We start from the raw sequence: 13,823 nt of genomic DNA on the forward strand, positions 1-13,823 counted from the left end.
ACGAGAGGGCAGCCGCCCTGGTCTGGATTGGGGCCACAGGATCAGAGCTTAAAAGTTCAACCCTGTTGGGGTCCGTGGCCACCACCAGGGGACACGCGGAGGATTGTGGTGCCCTCGATTGCAGCACTTCCACCACACCCGGAAGTGCAGATGGAAGAAATTCAAGGCGCACCCTTGTGTGGCACTTCCACCGCACCAGGAGAGATGCGTCACAAAACAGCTGGAACACATCGGGGGCGTTATAAAAGGGGCCGCCTCACTCGGGAGGAAGAAGACAAAGCCTGAGGAAGAGTGGAGGCAGATGGACTGGTGGCAAGGATATTGGTGTGTTGGTATTTTGTGCACTTTAAAAATTGTAAATAAATCAGGGTGCATGTGTTGAACCTGTGTCCTGCCTGTGTGTGTCCGGGTTAGGGCGGCTGTACGCCCTTGTTGTCACACCCCGTATAATTTCCATCTGATATGATGAAGATATGAGTGAGAATTGATCAAAAACCCACAGCATTTGACAAAGTACAGTGATCAAATGAGGATCTTTATGCAAAAATGGTGACAGGAAGTGATTTGGCAGGAACTGACACCAATACAGACAAACAGAAGTGATGTCATCATGGTGGAACCAGAAATGAGGTCATCAATAGGGAACCGGAAGTGACATCATCACAGTGGGACCGGAAAGTGACGTCATCCTTAGGAGCCGGAAGTGATGTCATCATGGCTGAGCCAGAAATGAAGTCATCATTAGGAGGTGAAAAATCACGTCATCACGGGAGGAATGGAAGTGATGTCATCCATGGGAGTGGGAAGCAGGATTGTTGTGGAGTGGCCATTTTGTGAAACCGGAAGTACTGAAGGTAAGTGCGTGAGATTATTATTTTTCTTCTTTGGCTCTGTTGAAAGATAGGATGGATAGGAAACAAACCCCAGGCAGGGCGCTGGCCCACGGCAGGTACATTTCATCATTAAATGTATTTTGTAATGTGTTTAGTCGTGCATTGAACGTCAGTTGCACATTTCCCGTTTCCCTGTGCCACCCTGTAGTGAGCCACGATGAAATAGAATCAAACGAGATTCTTGAGTCTTTATTCAGAATACGGTAGAAGGAGAACAATCGAAAACAGTGTTAGGAATTTAACTGTTTCTTGAAGGCTGATATTTATTGAAGTTCATTTTATGACGAAGCAGCCATAAGTTTAGTCTTTGGTGGTAATTCAGTGTCGTATTCTGTAGCAATTTATAAATAATGTCAAATGAGTCAACTTTGAATCATCTTTATAAGTTCTTCGAACATCGTGACTGCTGATATCTCCTGTCTGTGACTCCAAGTCTAACACCGGCACCCTGCCACTGTAGATACTTTCTGTACTCCATGGTTTAAATTGTTTAGCAAAGACAGTTAATTAATGTGTAATTAGAAATATCACATCTAAAAGCCGGAAATCATTTTTTAAAATTTTAATTATTGCCATTCATCCATGATTGAATTTATTTGATCAAATTCTTCTTTAGTGTTGGAGCCAATCCTTGCAGCAAAAAGTGCAAAGTCAGAGCCAACCCTGCATGGATTGTCACACAAAGTCACTCATTTGGGACCAACACCCAGAATACTCACAGACCACAAAAGCAATGAAAAAGAGTACAAAGACAGGGACTCTGGAGCTGTGAGGTAGCATCACTGATCATTGTGCCATCAGGGCATTTGCGGACAAAGATATAAAACTGAATCAACTGAAAAGAAAACAAAAAATAAAAACATGCAATATGTAATTCCTTTGTGACATACTGCCCCTTGTAAATATGCATTTGTATAAAAGTCAGCTTCAAAATGGATGATACCTTGAGGCAACACTTGAATGGCAGATCCAAAAACGAGACACCTGTAAATACACTCAGCAAGTCTGCATGGAGGATTTGCTGCACGGGCAGAGGCTGCTCTCTGTTAGCACTGCTCAACATGCAATACTCTGGGGGATCTGCTCTGTAAAAATATTGTTGTTTGTCACAGTTTTTTTTTTTTTTTGTCTTGCAGTAAGTGAATGCATGTTAGCTGACTAAGTCTAACCATGGCAACACAGATGTTCCTTGAAGTGTTATGTTCATTTGCTTGCAATAATAACAGGAGTGAAGCTCAGATATAAACACATGTACATATATAACATATACATATTCATATATTTTTTATGGAACTCCGTGCAGTTTAATGTTTCATGAAATCAAGACATAGAACAAATAAAAAGTGGCAAAAAAAAAAAATGAGACATTAAGTGTACAAAATTGTATCCATATTTTTGATTCACCAAAGTAGCCTGCACCTTATGCTGATATAACAGCCAAACTGTGGTAACCCTTTTGATTCAGAATGCCAGTCACTCTGCACTGAAAAGAGTCTAACATTGATGTTGTTCATTCAATGTAAATTTTCTCTTTCAAGCAACTTAAAATTAGTCATTTAGTGTTGCAGCTTGAAATATTTGGCTTCAGATCTCAATGAAAGTAAAAGAATGTGTTTGTACCAAAGTAAGTTATGATGGAGAGAATAAACATAAAATCCCTATTTCATCTAACCTAATATTTTAGGTTGTTCGTGTGCTGTGTTTGAGGGGCCGTTTGTATTTTCTTCCGGTCAATCTTTCCAGCGTGCCGGCTTTCCAACTGCTAAAAAAGAAGAAGTGGAGTGGACGTGGCTATACCTGTCTGGTCATTTTCAGCAGCAGACATTTATAACGGAGGATTTCTAGTAAGTAACCCTGTTAATTTTAAGTATAAGAACTCGTAATTAAGTATACTTTCAAGAAAGCTGTTGAAACGTTTAATAATTTTTTGTTGTATATTTAAGATTTACACTGCACAATGCTTGTGTATTTGCACTAGATTTTTAAATAAATGTAAAAAGTACAGCAATGGAACGTGTTATGTTCATAATATTTCCAATAGCATAAAAACAGGCTACGACCAATAAACCATTTTAAATTGTAACAATTTAAAAAATAGATTTACTTCAGTATAAAACAAGTGAATTACACCCAATCACACTAAATGATTTGCCTCAACTTAAAAAGTGTGGGATCAATAAACTAAAAAGAATTATATTGGTTCAGATTGAAAATATTAAGTGCGAATCACTACCTTAATTATTTAAGTTGAATGGAGGTTATACTTTTTTCAGCGGTGTGCAAAACACCAATTTGGTGTCCAGCAAAAGAACCCCAAGCCATCACACTTCCTCCTCCATGTTTGACAGTTGGTGTCACACACTGAGGAGCCATCCACAATATATTGTATATCTGTATATATTACAATAATCATAGTATTACAGCACATACATATCACATCTGTGTATATATATAATAGTACTTATAGTATTACTGCACATACATAACACACCTGTATGTTGTACATCTGTATGTATATATATATATATATATATATTGTCAGGGATGCCAGGGGCCATGACCCGGCGGACGTCAGGAGGGACGGAAGAGGGTCAGAGCCCTGCCTGGATCACGTGGGGTTCGCCTTCCGGGTTGCTTTGGGGACCACGGGTCAAGGGCATGGAAGCCTTTCCCTGTAGGAGCCCGTGGTCACGCCAGGAGGCCCCAATGCCTTGGGACTTGTTTCCCCAGCACTCCTGCCACACCAGGAAGTGCTGGGGAAGATTTACGCCGCCCGGAGAGCAGCCGGGAGGACAGCCGACTTCCGCCACGCTGGGGCGTGGTATGAAGGAATGCCGGGAACACCAGGTGCTCATCCGGGTCAGCTATAAAGGGCCGTCTCCCTTCATTCAGAGCTGGAGTCGGGTGGAAGGAGGACGAAGCAGTGGAGAGTGGAGGCGTCCAAGAAAGGCATTGTGTGGGATTATTGACTGATTGGGGTACTGTGCACGGTGTGGATTGGGTCTTTGTGACCATTGTTCTGGGTCTTTGTGACCATATATATATATATAGTACTTATAGTATTATAGTACATACAAATACATGTATAGGTACATACATGTATATTGTACATCTGTATATTTGCCATCCGCATTTAGAATATCTGTATATCTATCTATATATATCTATATATCTATTCCCATCTTTACTGTGCTCTTAACTGTACATATCGTATTTAACTGTACATAATATGCACATACTATATTTATTGCACTTCTATATTTTTGCACTTCTGATTAGATGCTAAACTGAATCTCGTTACCCTGTATTTATACATGTGTAATGACAATAAAGTTGAATCTAATCTAATCTAATCATCCGGTCAATTTGATGGCATACAAACACCCTGCATGAAGAACTGAAGGTTTCAAATTTGGATTCACCCATCCATAAGACTTTCTTCTTGTCTGCTATAGTCCACAGCCAGTATTTCAAGGCCCTGTTTTGTCCTAATGGCTTTCTTGCTGCCGCTCTCCCTGTCAAACCTGCAGCACAAAGTCTCCTCTTCACAGTACATAATGACAATTGGTTTTGTCGACCTGCACTGTTCAGCTGTGTTTGACGCCGCTGTGCTGTGAGGCGCCTGTGACCACGCAAGCTGGTGACCCTCAGAAACTTCTCTTCTGATTGGCTTGTGACTTTGGCTCTGCCAGATCTCATCCTATCAGAGTTTCTTCCAGTTTCCAGGTGACTTTGGATTGTGCAGGGCATTACTGAACTCACAGATACTTGGAATCTTTTTGCAGTTTCTCTAAATATAAGGCCTACACTTCTAGGGGTAATAACGCTCTGTCTCGTAGCTTTCTTGCCATTATCACTGGAATTTACAACTTTCTACATTGTAATATTGTCCAAGTCGTACTTCAGAGGTTGTAGTAACCCAGTGTGTTGCAACTCTGCTTTAAGACACAAAAAGGGGGTTTTAAGAAATCAACAGAAGTTGGGTCAACTGTACAAATTGTTTGCTTCAACTTGCAAGGCTTCATTTACTTTAATTGCTGCAGAACATCTGGAGGTTGTAACCTATTAGTTGTTCCCTGAAGAAGGCCCATTTGTAATTTTCTGAAATTTCCTTTTTTCAGGTTTTGCTAACCTCAACTTTAAATTTAAACCTCTGGCAGTTTACTACTTACCTTTTAACCATTCATTGCATTTGAACTGATTAAACTTGAAGAAAAAGTGGAAAAACTGAAGTGTTGTAAAACTTTTGACCAGTAATGTATGTACTGTACATACACTCACCTGAAGGATTATTAGGAACACCTGTTCAATTTCTCATTAACCAATCACATGGCAGTTGCTTCAATGCATTTAGCGGTGTGGTCCTGGTCAAGACAATCTCCTGAACTCCAAACTGAATGTCAGAATGGGAAAGAAAGGTGATTTAAGCAATTTTGAGCGTGGCATGGTTGTTGGTGCCAGACGGGCCGGTCTGAGTATTTCACAATCTGCTCAGTTACTGGGATTTAAACGCACAACCATTTCTAGGGTTTACAAAGAATGGTGTGAAAAGGGAAAAACATCCAGTATGCGGCAGTCCTGTGGGCGAAAATGCCTTGTTGATGCTAGAGGTCAGAGGAGAATGGGCCGACTGATTCAAGCTGATAGAAGAGCAACTTTGACTGAAATAACCACTCGTTACAACCGAGGTATGCAGCAAAGCATTTGTGAAGCCACAAAACGCACAACCTTGAGGCGGATGGGCTACAACAGCAGAAGACCCCACCGGGTACCACTCATCTCCACTACAAATAGGAAAAAGAGGCTACAATTTGCACGAGCTCACCAAAATTGGACAGTTGAAGACTGGAAAAATGTTGCCTGGTCTGATGAGTCTCGATTTCTGTTGAGACATTCAAATGGTAGTCAGAATTTGGCGTAAACAGAATGAGAACATGGATCCATCATGCCTTGTTACCACTGTGCAGGCTGGTGGTGGTGGTGTAATGGTGTGGGGGATGTTTTCATGGCACACTTTAGGTGCCTTAGTGCCAATTGGGTATTGTTTAAATGCCATAGGCTACCTGAGCATTGTTTCTGACCATGTCCATCCCTTCATGACCACCATGTACACATCCTCTGATGGCTACTTCCAGCAGGATAATGCACCATGTCACAAAGCTTGAATCATTTCAAATTGGTTTCTTGAACATGACAATGAGTTCACTGTACTAAAATGGCCCCCACAGTCACCAGATCTCAACCCAATAGAGCATCTTTGGGATGTGGTGGAACGGGAGCTTCGTGCCCTGGATGTGCATCCCACAAATCTCCATCAACTGCAAGATGCTATCCTATCAATATGGGCCAACATTTGTAAAGAATGCTTTCAGCACCTTGTTGAATCAATGCCACGTAGAATTAAGGCAGTTCTGAAGGCGAAAGGGGGTCAAACACCGTATTAGTATGGTGGTCCTAATAATCCTTTAGGTGAGTGTATATATATATATATATACGAGGGGGGACCCAAAAATAACTGGAATTTTGTTGTTGTTAGGTTGGTACTTGTAGTACATGGTTTTTTTACGATGGCCGATTATCATGAGCAACGCGCGGCAGTGAAATTTTGCTTTCTTCTTGAAAAAAGTGTTGCAGAAACTATTGTTATGTTAAAAAAAGCTTACAAAGAAGATGCTATGGGTAAAAGCCAAGTCTACGAGTGGTTTGGCCACTTTAAGAATGGTGAAATGTCGATTGAATACCATTCGCTCCATCTCACACTGCTCTCAGCATTTGCCAATTTTTGGCAAGAAACGGTATGACAACCCTGAACCACCCACCCTACTCACCAGATTTAGCGCCGTGTGATTTCTTTTTGTTCCCTTGGATGAAAAAAGACTTGAAAGGAAGGCGTTTTGCTGACGTCGAAGAGGTAAAACAAGAACCGACTAGAGCATTAATGGGCATTACTTCAGACGAATTTAAAAAATGTTTCGAACAAACGGTTAGATAAGTGTATTTCCGCCAATGGAGAGTACTTTGAAGGAGACTAATTGTAGTTTGTACAGAAAACTAAATTAAACACGTTTAAAAATATTTCCGGTTATTTTTGGGTCCCCCCTCGTATATATACAGGGTGACACAGAAAAACAGGAACTTTTGAAAAACCCAATAAAAATAGAAGAAATCCAACAAAAAAAATTATTGACAGCAATTGCACCACTACAACCTGCCTTTTAAGAGACAGTAATCCAAATTATCAATGTCTGAAAATGACGTCCTGTAGATGGTGTCCTCCTATATGTATGCATTCTTCCAATCTGCTGTTGAGGTTCCCCATTGATCGCTGCAACATCTCAGCTGGGATACCACGAATTTCGTCTTCAATTCTTTGTTTCATTTCATTCAGTGTCCTTGGCCGAGTCGTGTAGACCCGACTCTTAAGGTAGCCCCACAAGAAAACGGATAAATCCGGTGATCTTGAGGGCCAGGGAATGTCACCGAATCTTGAGATGACACGGTTACCGAACAATTCTTGCACAGCTGCCATTGATTGCCTTGCATTTGATTACTAAATTATTAAATGGCGAGATTGTTTACAGCTCAAGGTCCCTGTTCCGCAGTGCTGCCGATTGTACATGGCTGCCACTACGCATTTCAAAAGTTCCTGTTTTTCTGTGTCTCCCTGTATATATTAGTGTATTTTGTATATTAGTCACGCATGCATGTTGAAGGATTTTCTCATGGGCTCGAGTGAGGTATGTGATAACCCACTGGGGCTACAGAAGACATTTATTGTGAAAATTCTGTTCTCCTTCTCTCCACACAGCTCCAAGAAACAGCCCAGTGAGGGCACTTAGCGCCACCCCTTCTCGCTTCATGTGCTATAAGAATGCATTACATGTTTGGGACGTGCCATCTATTAGAATGACAAATGAATAGCAAATGTCTGTTATACTGTGGTGGGCTGGCCCCCTGTCCGGGGTTTGTTTCCAGCCTTGCACCCTGTGTTGGATGGGATTGGCTCCAGTAGACCCCCGTGACCCTGTGTTAGGATATAGCAGGTTGGATAATGGATGGATGTCTGTTATATGCTATTTGGTTTGGGATTTGTAAAAGCAGTGTTTCTTGTTTGTAATGCACCATCTGTTGGAATGACATATGCAATGCACTTTATTACTACTTGTATTACAAAATACATTACAGTAGATGGTGCAGTGCAAATGATAACACTGAGGTCCACGTTGATTACTTGATTACACAATTAGGTGACCAGGGTTCACGTCCCGGGTTCTCCCTATGTGAAGTTTACATGATCATCTCCATGTCTACATAGGCTCCCACTCTCCAAAGACATGCAGGTTAGGTGAATTGTTGATTCTAAATTGGCTCTAGTGTGTATGTGTGTGTGTGTGTGAGATAGAGAGATAGATAGATAGATAGATAGATAGATAGATAGGGAGCATATTGAAGAGCTCTTGAGAAACATCAGAACGCAAGTGCTTATAAAATTAATAAAGCCTTACACTAGAATACATATACCCTTCATTTCCAAGGAATTGAACATAGACGTGGCAGATGTGGAGAGTTTGCTTGTGCAATGTATTTTGGACAACACTATTCATGGACGAATTGATCAAGTGAACCAGTTGTTGGAGCTGGATCATCAAAAACGAGGAGGTGCAAGATATACTGCTTTAGATAAATGGACAAATCAACTTAATTCTCTCAATCAGGCCATTGTTAGCAAACTGGCTTAACTGAGCAGCAGAGCGACAGATAATATTTAAAGCAGCATTGCAGTGATGTTATTCTTCACAAATCTAGGAATGGCAGCACTGCTTGTGGTGGTTGTGCCCCCCAAAAAATTGAAGTGTGTGTGTGTGTGTGTGTGGGTATTCATCCTGCGATGGAACAGCACCTTGTCCCAGGTTTGTTCCTGCCTGGGATAGGCTCCAGCAACCCCAGTGACTCTCATCTGGATTAAGCAGGTAAGAAGATGATGTGACAAGTTAAAAGTAAATTAAAGGTCTTCTTACAAGAGTTTAATAGGAAAGAAAAAGAAGCAACTCATTGGATTCAGTCCTGTTTCCAAAATTGCATAAACACTTGACCTAGACCTGTTATATGTAGTATTTCTTCCATGCTTCCCACAGAAAATTCTGGACTTTTTAAGATGTATTCAATAAGGAACAAGCTCAAGTATTACCATCTCACAGAGGCTACAATTGCACTATAGAGTTACCATCGGGGGACACGATTACCTTAAGGAAAGGTTTATGCTGGAACAGGAGGCTATAAAAATGAAACAAAATGTCTAATTCAGGTTGGCTACAATATTAAATAAAAAATTAATAACACAGACCATAACATAACACCCCCATCTCCAATTTCCAAAGGTTCCAAAAGAAAGATTTGAATCCTTTGCACAGTGTCCACTATTCAAATCAATTCTAAAATAATATAATACAATAACCAAATTCTACCACTAGGGGGTAGTCACAGCCCAGTGAAAGTACAAATAAATTGCAGTTCTTCTCATTCCCTTTTAGCTTCAAGCATAAGAAAGCACCAGACAAGGAATCACAAATATAAACCTCAGGCACAACTGTCCCTCTTAGTTTGTAGTTCATCTTCACAGTAAATGTTTATGACAGCTTGGTGGTCTGTAGAATGCATTATGTTGCTTAACATTCTTATATATATTTTATTTTATTCTAGATCATTCTTTCCTGTATTTTCCAAACTAGTTGTCTGGTTTCAGGTCAGGCAGAGCCAATGCCAATCAGGTACCAGGCAGCAAGCAACTCCAGACAGGGTGCTTGTCCACCCACTAATGTATTCACCCACTCTTTGTGTTGCATGTCTTTAGGATGTGAAAGTGAAGCAAAAGCTCCCGGAACAAGAAGAATAACATACACCACATATACCACATACACCAGGGGACAACATGCAGACTCCAGTCGGGCCTGGCTGTGATTCAAACTCCAGACTATGGAGCAGTGATGCATCTGTACTTAGACCACCAGACCACTGTGCCTCCCTGGATATATCCATCCATCCATTTTCTAACCGCTGAATCCGAATAGGGTCACGGGGTCTGCTGGAGCCAACCCCAGCCAACACAGGGCAAGGCAGGAACCAATCCTGGGCAGGGTGCCAACCCACCGCAGGACACACACAAACACACCCACACACCAAGCACACACTAGGGCCAATTGAGAATCGCCAATCCTCCTAACCTGCATGTCTTTGGATTGTGGGAGGAAACCGGAGCGCCCGGAGGAAACCCACGAGACACAGGGGAGAACATGCAAACTCCACGAGGGAGGACCCGGAAGTGAACCGGGTCTCCTAACTCTGAGGCAGCAGCGCTACCACTGCGCCACCGTGCACGCCTCCCTGGATATATTGCAGTTTTATTGCACATAATTGTTACACTTATTTTGTTTATTTTGTTTGCTCATTAATTCACAATCTGAACTTATATTTTAAGTGTCATGCATCAGTGCATCAGGATCCCCAGCCAGATTCTGTTGGAGCTTGTAATACCATCCCTAGGCAAGAGGGGGCACCTGCACTAACTGCATTATCTTTTCTTCCTCTTCAGCACCAAGAAGCTGCCTAGTGAGGGCAACTAAGCCCCATTCTGAGGCTCCACCCCTTCCTGTCCCACACCATAAATATCAACGTCCCTGGAAAGAATGGCCTCAGACCAGGATCAGTGTCCCCGTATGTTGGACGTCCCCAAATCTGATCTGCACTGTGTAAAAGTGACAATGACACTCAAATGATTACATGACATTTATGGTCAACAAAACCTTACATTTTTTAAAGAGCCAACTCTATCATACGCCTGTCTGTTGTTACTAAATGCAACAGAAATAAGCCATGACAAAACAGAACTAAACATGCTTTTTTATGGCATGCTGAGTCACTGTTTAGAATATTGTAGAAAGAGAACAAATGGAAATGACATCAGTAACTTTACTGTTTCTTAATGGTAGACATCTTACAAGTGAGTTGTGTGAGTACTTTAACTTTAGGCTTTGTAGCAGTTTTAGATCAATGTTAAATGAATGAACTTTAAACCACTTTTATAACTTTATCAAATTCAGCTGCTGATGATATCAACTATACTAAAATTAATATCTATCTATCTATCTATCTATCTATCTATCTATCTATCTATCTATCTATCTATCTATCTATCTATCTATCTGTTGTTATCCTGCTGACTATACTAATTTTTAATATCTATCTATCTATCTATCTATCTATCTATCTATCTATCTATCTATCTATCTATCTATCTATCTATCTATCTATCTATCTATCTATCTATCTATCTATCTATCTATCTATCTATCTATCTATGTTATCCTGCCAACTATACTAAAATTTCTTACCATCACCCAATATATACAAATACACGTGGACAATACCAAGTACTTCAGCTAATTTTTCTTTTTTATAAATGAAGTGGTCAGTTTTCAATTTTTTAGACTCTCCGACATTTCAAGGGAGCTTGTGCCACATTCAGGGATGCCGAGTCCCAAAGGATTTTTCCACGCAGAGGCGTCCTTAGGTGTGTGCGGGGCATAGGGCTGACCAACCCCACACGGGTCCGGTTATGTTAAATGCTGTTACCAGTACGTGTGGATTGTATAAACTTGTGCGTGAATTTAATACAAATAATGTTAACATACACTGGATTTTCTCAATACAGTATTCAGCTCAATTTTTGCAAGATAACACGTGGACTTTAACAAAATATAATGATATAATTGATTAAAAAGGTGCAATTCATAATTCTTGACGAAATGCAATGCAGTGTAATGTGGAAATAAGCTTGGCCTCTTCTAGAAAAGTCCCCAGATTGCAAGTATACTCTGTGTGAAAAGATCAAACTCGACAAACTTAAAAATGTTTGGGGCAGCCACCCGTATATTATCCCTGGCTGCAATGGCTTAATTTTGTACAAGAAGTGTCTTTGTTTGGAGTCCAGATGCGAACTGATGAGGGTTTGTAAAGAAGGCGGTTTTAAGTAGTCAGACCCGAAATGAGGTAGGGGAACTGAAAGTGACCTTCTTCTGATGTCAGTCGAGGCATCGGAAGTGACATCATCTTAGGCGCCGGAACCTGAAGTGACATATTCGATGTTGAGTCAGTCAGGTTTTCCCACAGCTGGTCTGTAGAGATAACAGAAGATTTAGTGCAGCCCGCCTCCCCCTGGCCTAGCGTAGAATTACCTTCACTTGGTCCACACAACGTTCTCCTACTTGCACGTGCGTGACATCTGACATGTACGGAATTTGACCTTGAAGAGGGATTTTAAAAGGGTTCCTCTTAGAAGCATCTCAGATATATACCGTATATACTCGCGGATACGTTCTCCCGTGGATAAGTCGGGACTTGATTTTACCGTATAATTTCTGGTATTTTATAATGTCGGTCGTACAAGTCGAATGCAGAAAACTCATGCAATTGGTCCTTAACGCCCACCTGAGAGAGTAACCATGGAGCACACGGCCATGTTTTTCTATGAGGGTGCGGCAATGCGCTGTATCAGCATGTGCTCCTAACCTCTCTCTCTCTATTATGCCCACATACCCGAACTATTACGAAGCGACGTTTGTACTGATTTGTGTTTTTTGTATCTCACATCCTCATACACTTTTATCATAAGAGCATCCCTTATCTACGATGGAGCATTCGATCAGAAGAAAATATGAAGCAGGTTTTAAATTAAAAGTCATTGAAGTGGCGAAAGAAATTGGTAACTGCACTGCTGCAACAAAATTTGATGTTCCCAGAAACTGATTAGAGATTGGAGGAGGCAAGAATATGTAAAAAAAAAAATGATAAATTAAGTGTTGCAGTTTTGAACGGGCGTATAAGATTTTATGATCGATTTTTTGGGTTTCAAGACCCAAGTTAAACGTGAGCATATATACTGGAGAATATAACTTGACAAATCCGCTCAAATGGGACACATGGACCTCAAAGGAGGGGCCCCTTAGGCATGGGTCCTGTCGTGGTCGCCCCACTTGCCACCCCCAAACACCGCTCTTGCCTCCACGTTTGACACAAAGAGATGGTAGAGCACCCACATCCACACACCCACACTCTGCTCTATTTGATAATCCGTACAACACTCTCAGTTTGCTTATGAGAGATTCACTAGTTGAATATGAAGCATTCATCTCCAGTGCACCTTCCGTAGATTTCTGTAATGTCTCCATTTCAGGTTACGCCAGATGTTTATCTGTCATTTGAATTTTTGTTAACTTCTAGTTTACGCCTTGTTCTTCGTCTTTCCACCGCTTTCCAGCAATGTATTTCCTAAGCCCACTTGGCAATACCAGGCACAAGCCAACGATGACGGGACAACATTTCTTCTTCGGATGAGGCGTTAAACCGAGGTCCTGACTCTCTGTGGTCATTAAAATCCCAGGATGTCTTTCGGAAAGAGTAGGGTGTTACCCCGCATCCTGGCCAGATTTGCCCATTGGCCTCTGACCGCCATGGCCTCCTAATCATCCCCATACACTGATTGGCTTCATCACTCTGTCTCTCTCCACCAGTAAGCTGGTGTGTGGTGGGCGTTCTGGCGCACTATGGCTGCCGTCGCATCATCCAGGTGGATGCTGCACACTGGTGGTGGTTGAGGAGATCCCCTTATGTATAGCGCTTTGAGTGCCTTGAAAAGCGCTATATATATAAATGTAATAAATTATTAGCAGGGAAGCCAACAGTCAAGAACTTCCTCATTCCTACATCTTGAAAGTAGCAACATGAAAGCTGAAAATATTGTTCAGGCCTAAATGAGCTTCGTTTGTTTCTGACAAAAAACAAAGTACAACGCGAGTAAATCCACTAACCATGTCACATTGACGTCTGTCACCTATTGACCCCGATAATGCCTTGATTCTCTAGACGCACCGTGTA

General features: G+C 41.4%; 1 protein-coding gene across 1 annotated transcript in view; it reads left to right on the plus strand.

Moving 5' to 3' along the window:
- znf516 (zinc finger protein 516) overlaps positions 1 to 13,291 on the plus strand; it is a 188,628-nt gene extending 175,337 nt beyond the window's left edge. The window contains exon 6 of the mRNA XM_039736599.1: positions 13,170 to 13,291. Within this exon, the coding sequence (XP_039592533.1) occupies positions 13,170 to 13,291 (122 nt within the window). The remainder of the gene's footprint in view (positions 1 to 13,169) is intronic.
- Positions 13,292 to 13,823: the final 532 nt, after the last annotated feature.

This window comes from Polypterus senegalus, chromosome 15, assembly GCF_016835505.1.
Source record: "Polypterus senegalus isolate Bchr_013 chromosome 15, ASM1683550v1, whole genome shotgun sequence".
In the NCBI taxonomy this organism is placed as follows: Eukaryota; Metazoa; Chordata; class Cladistia; order Polypteriformes; family Polypteridae; genus Polypterus; species Polypterus senegalus.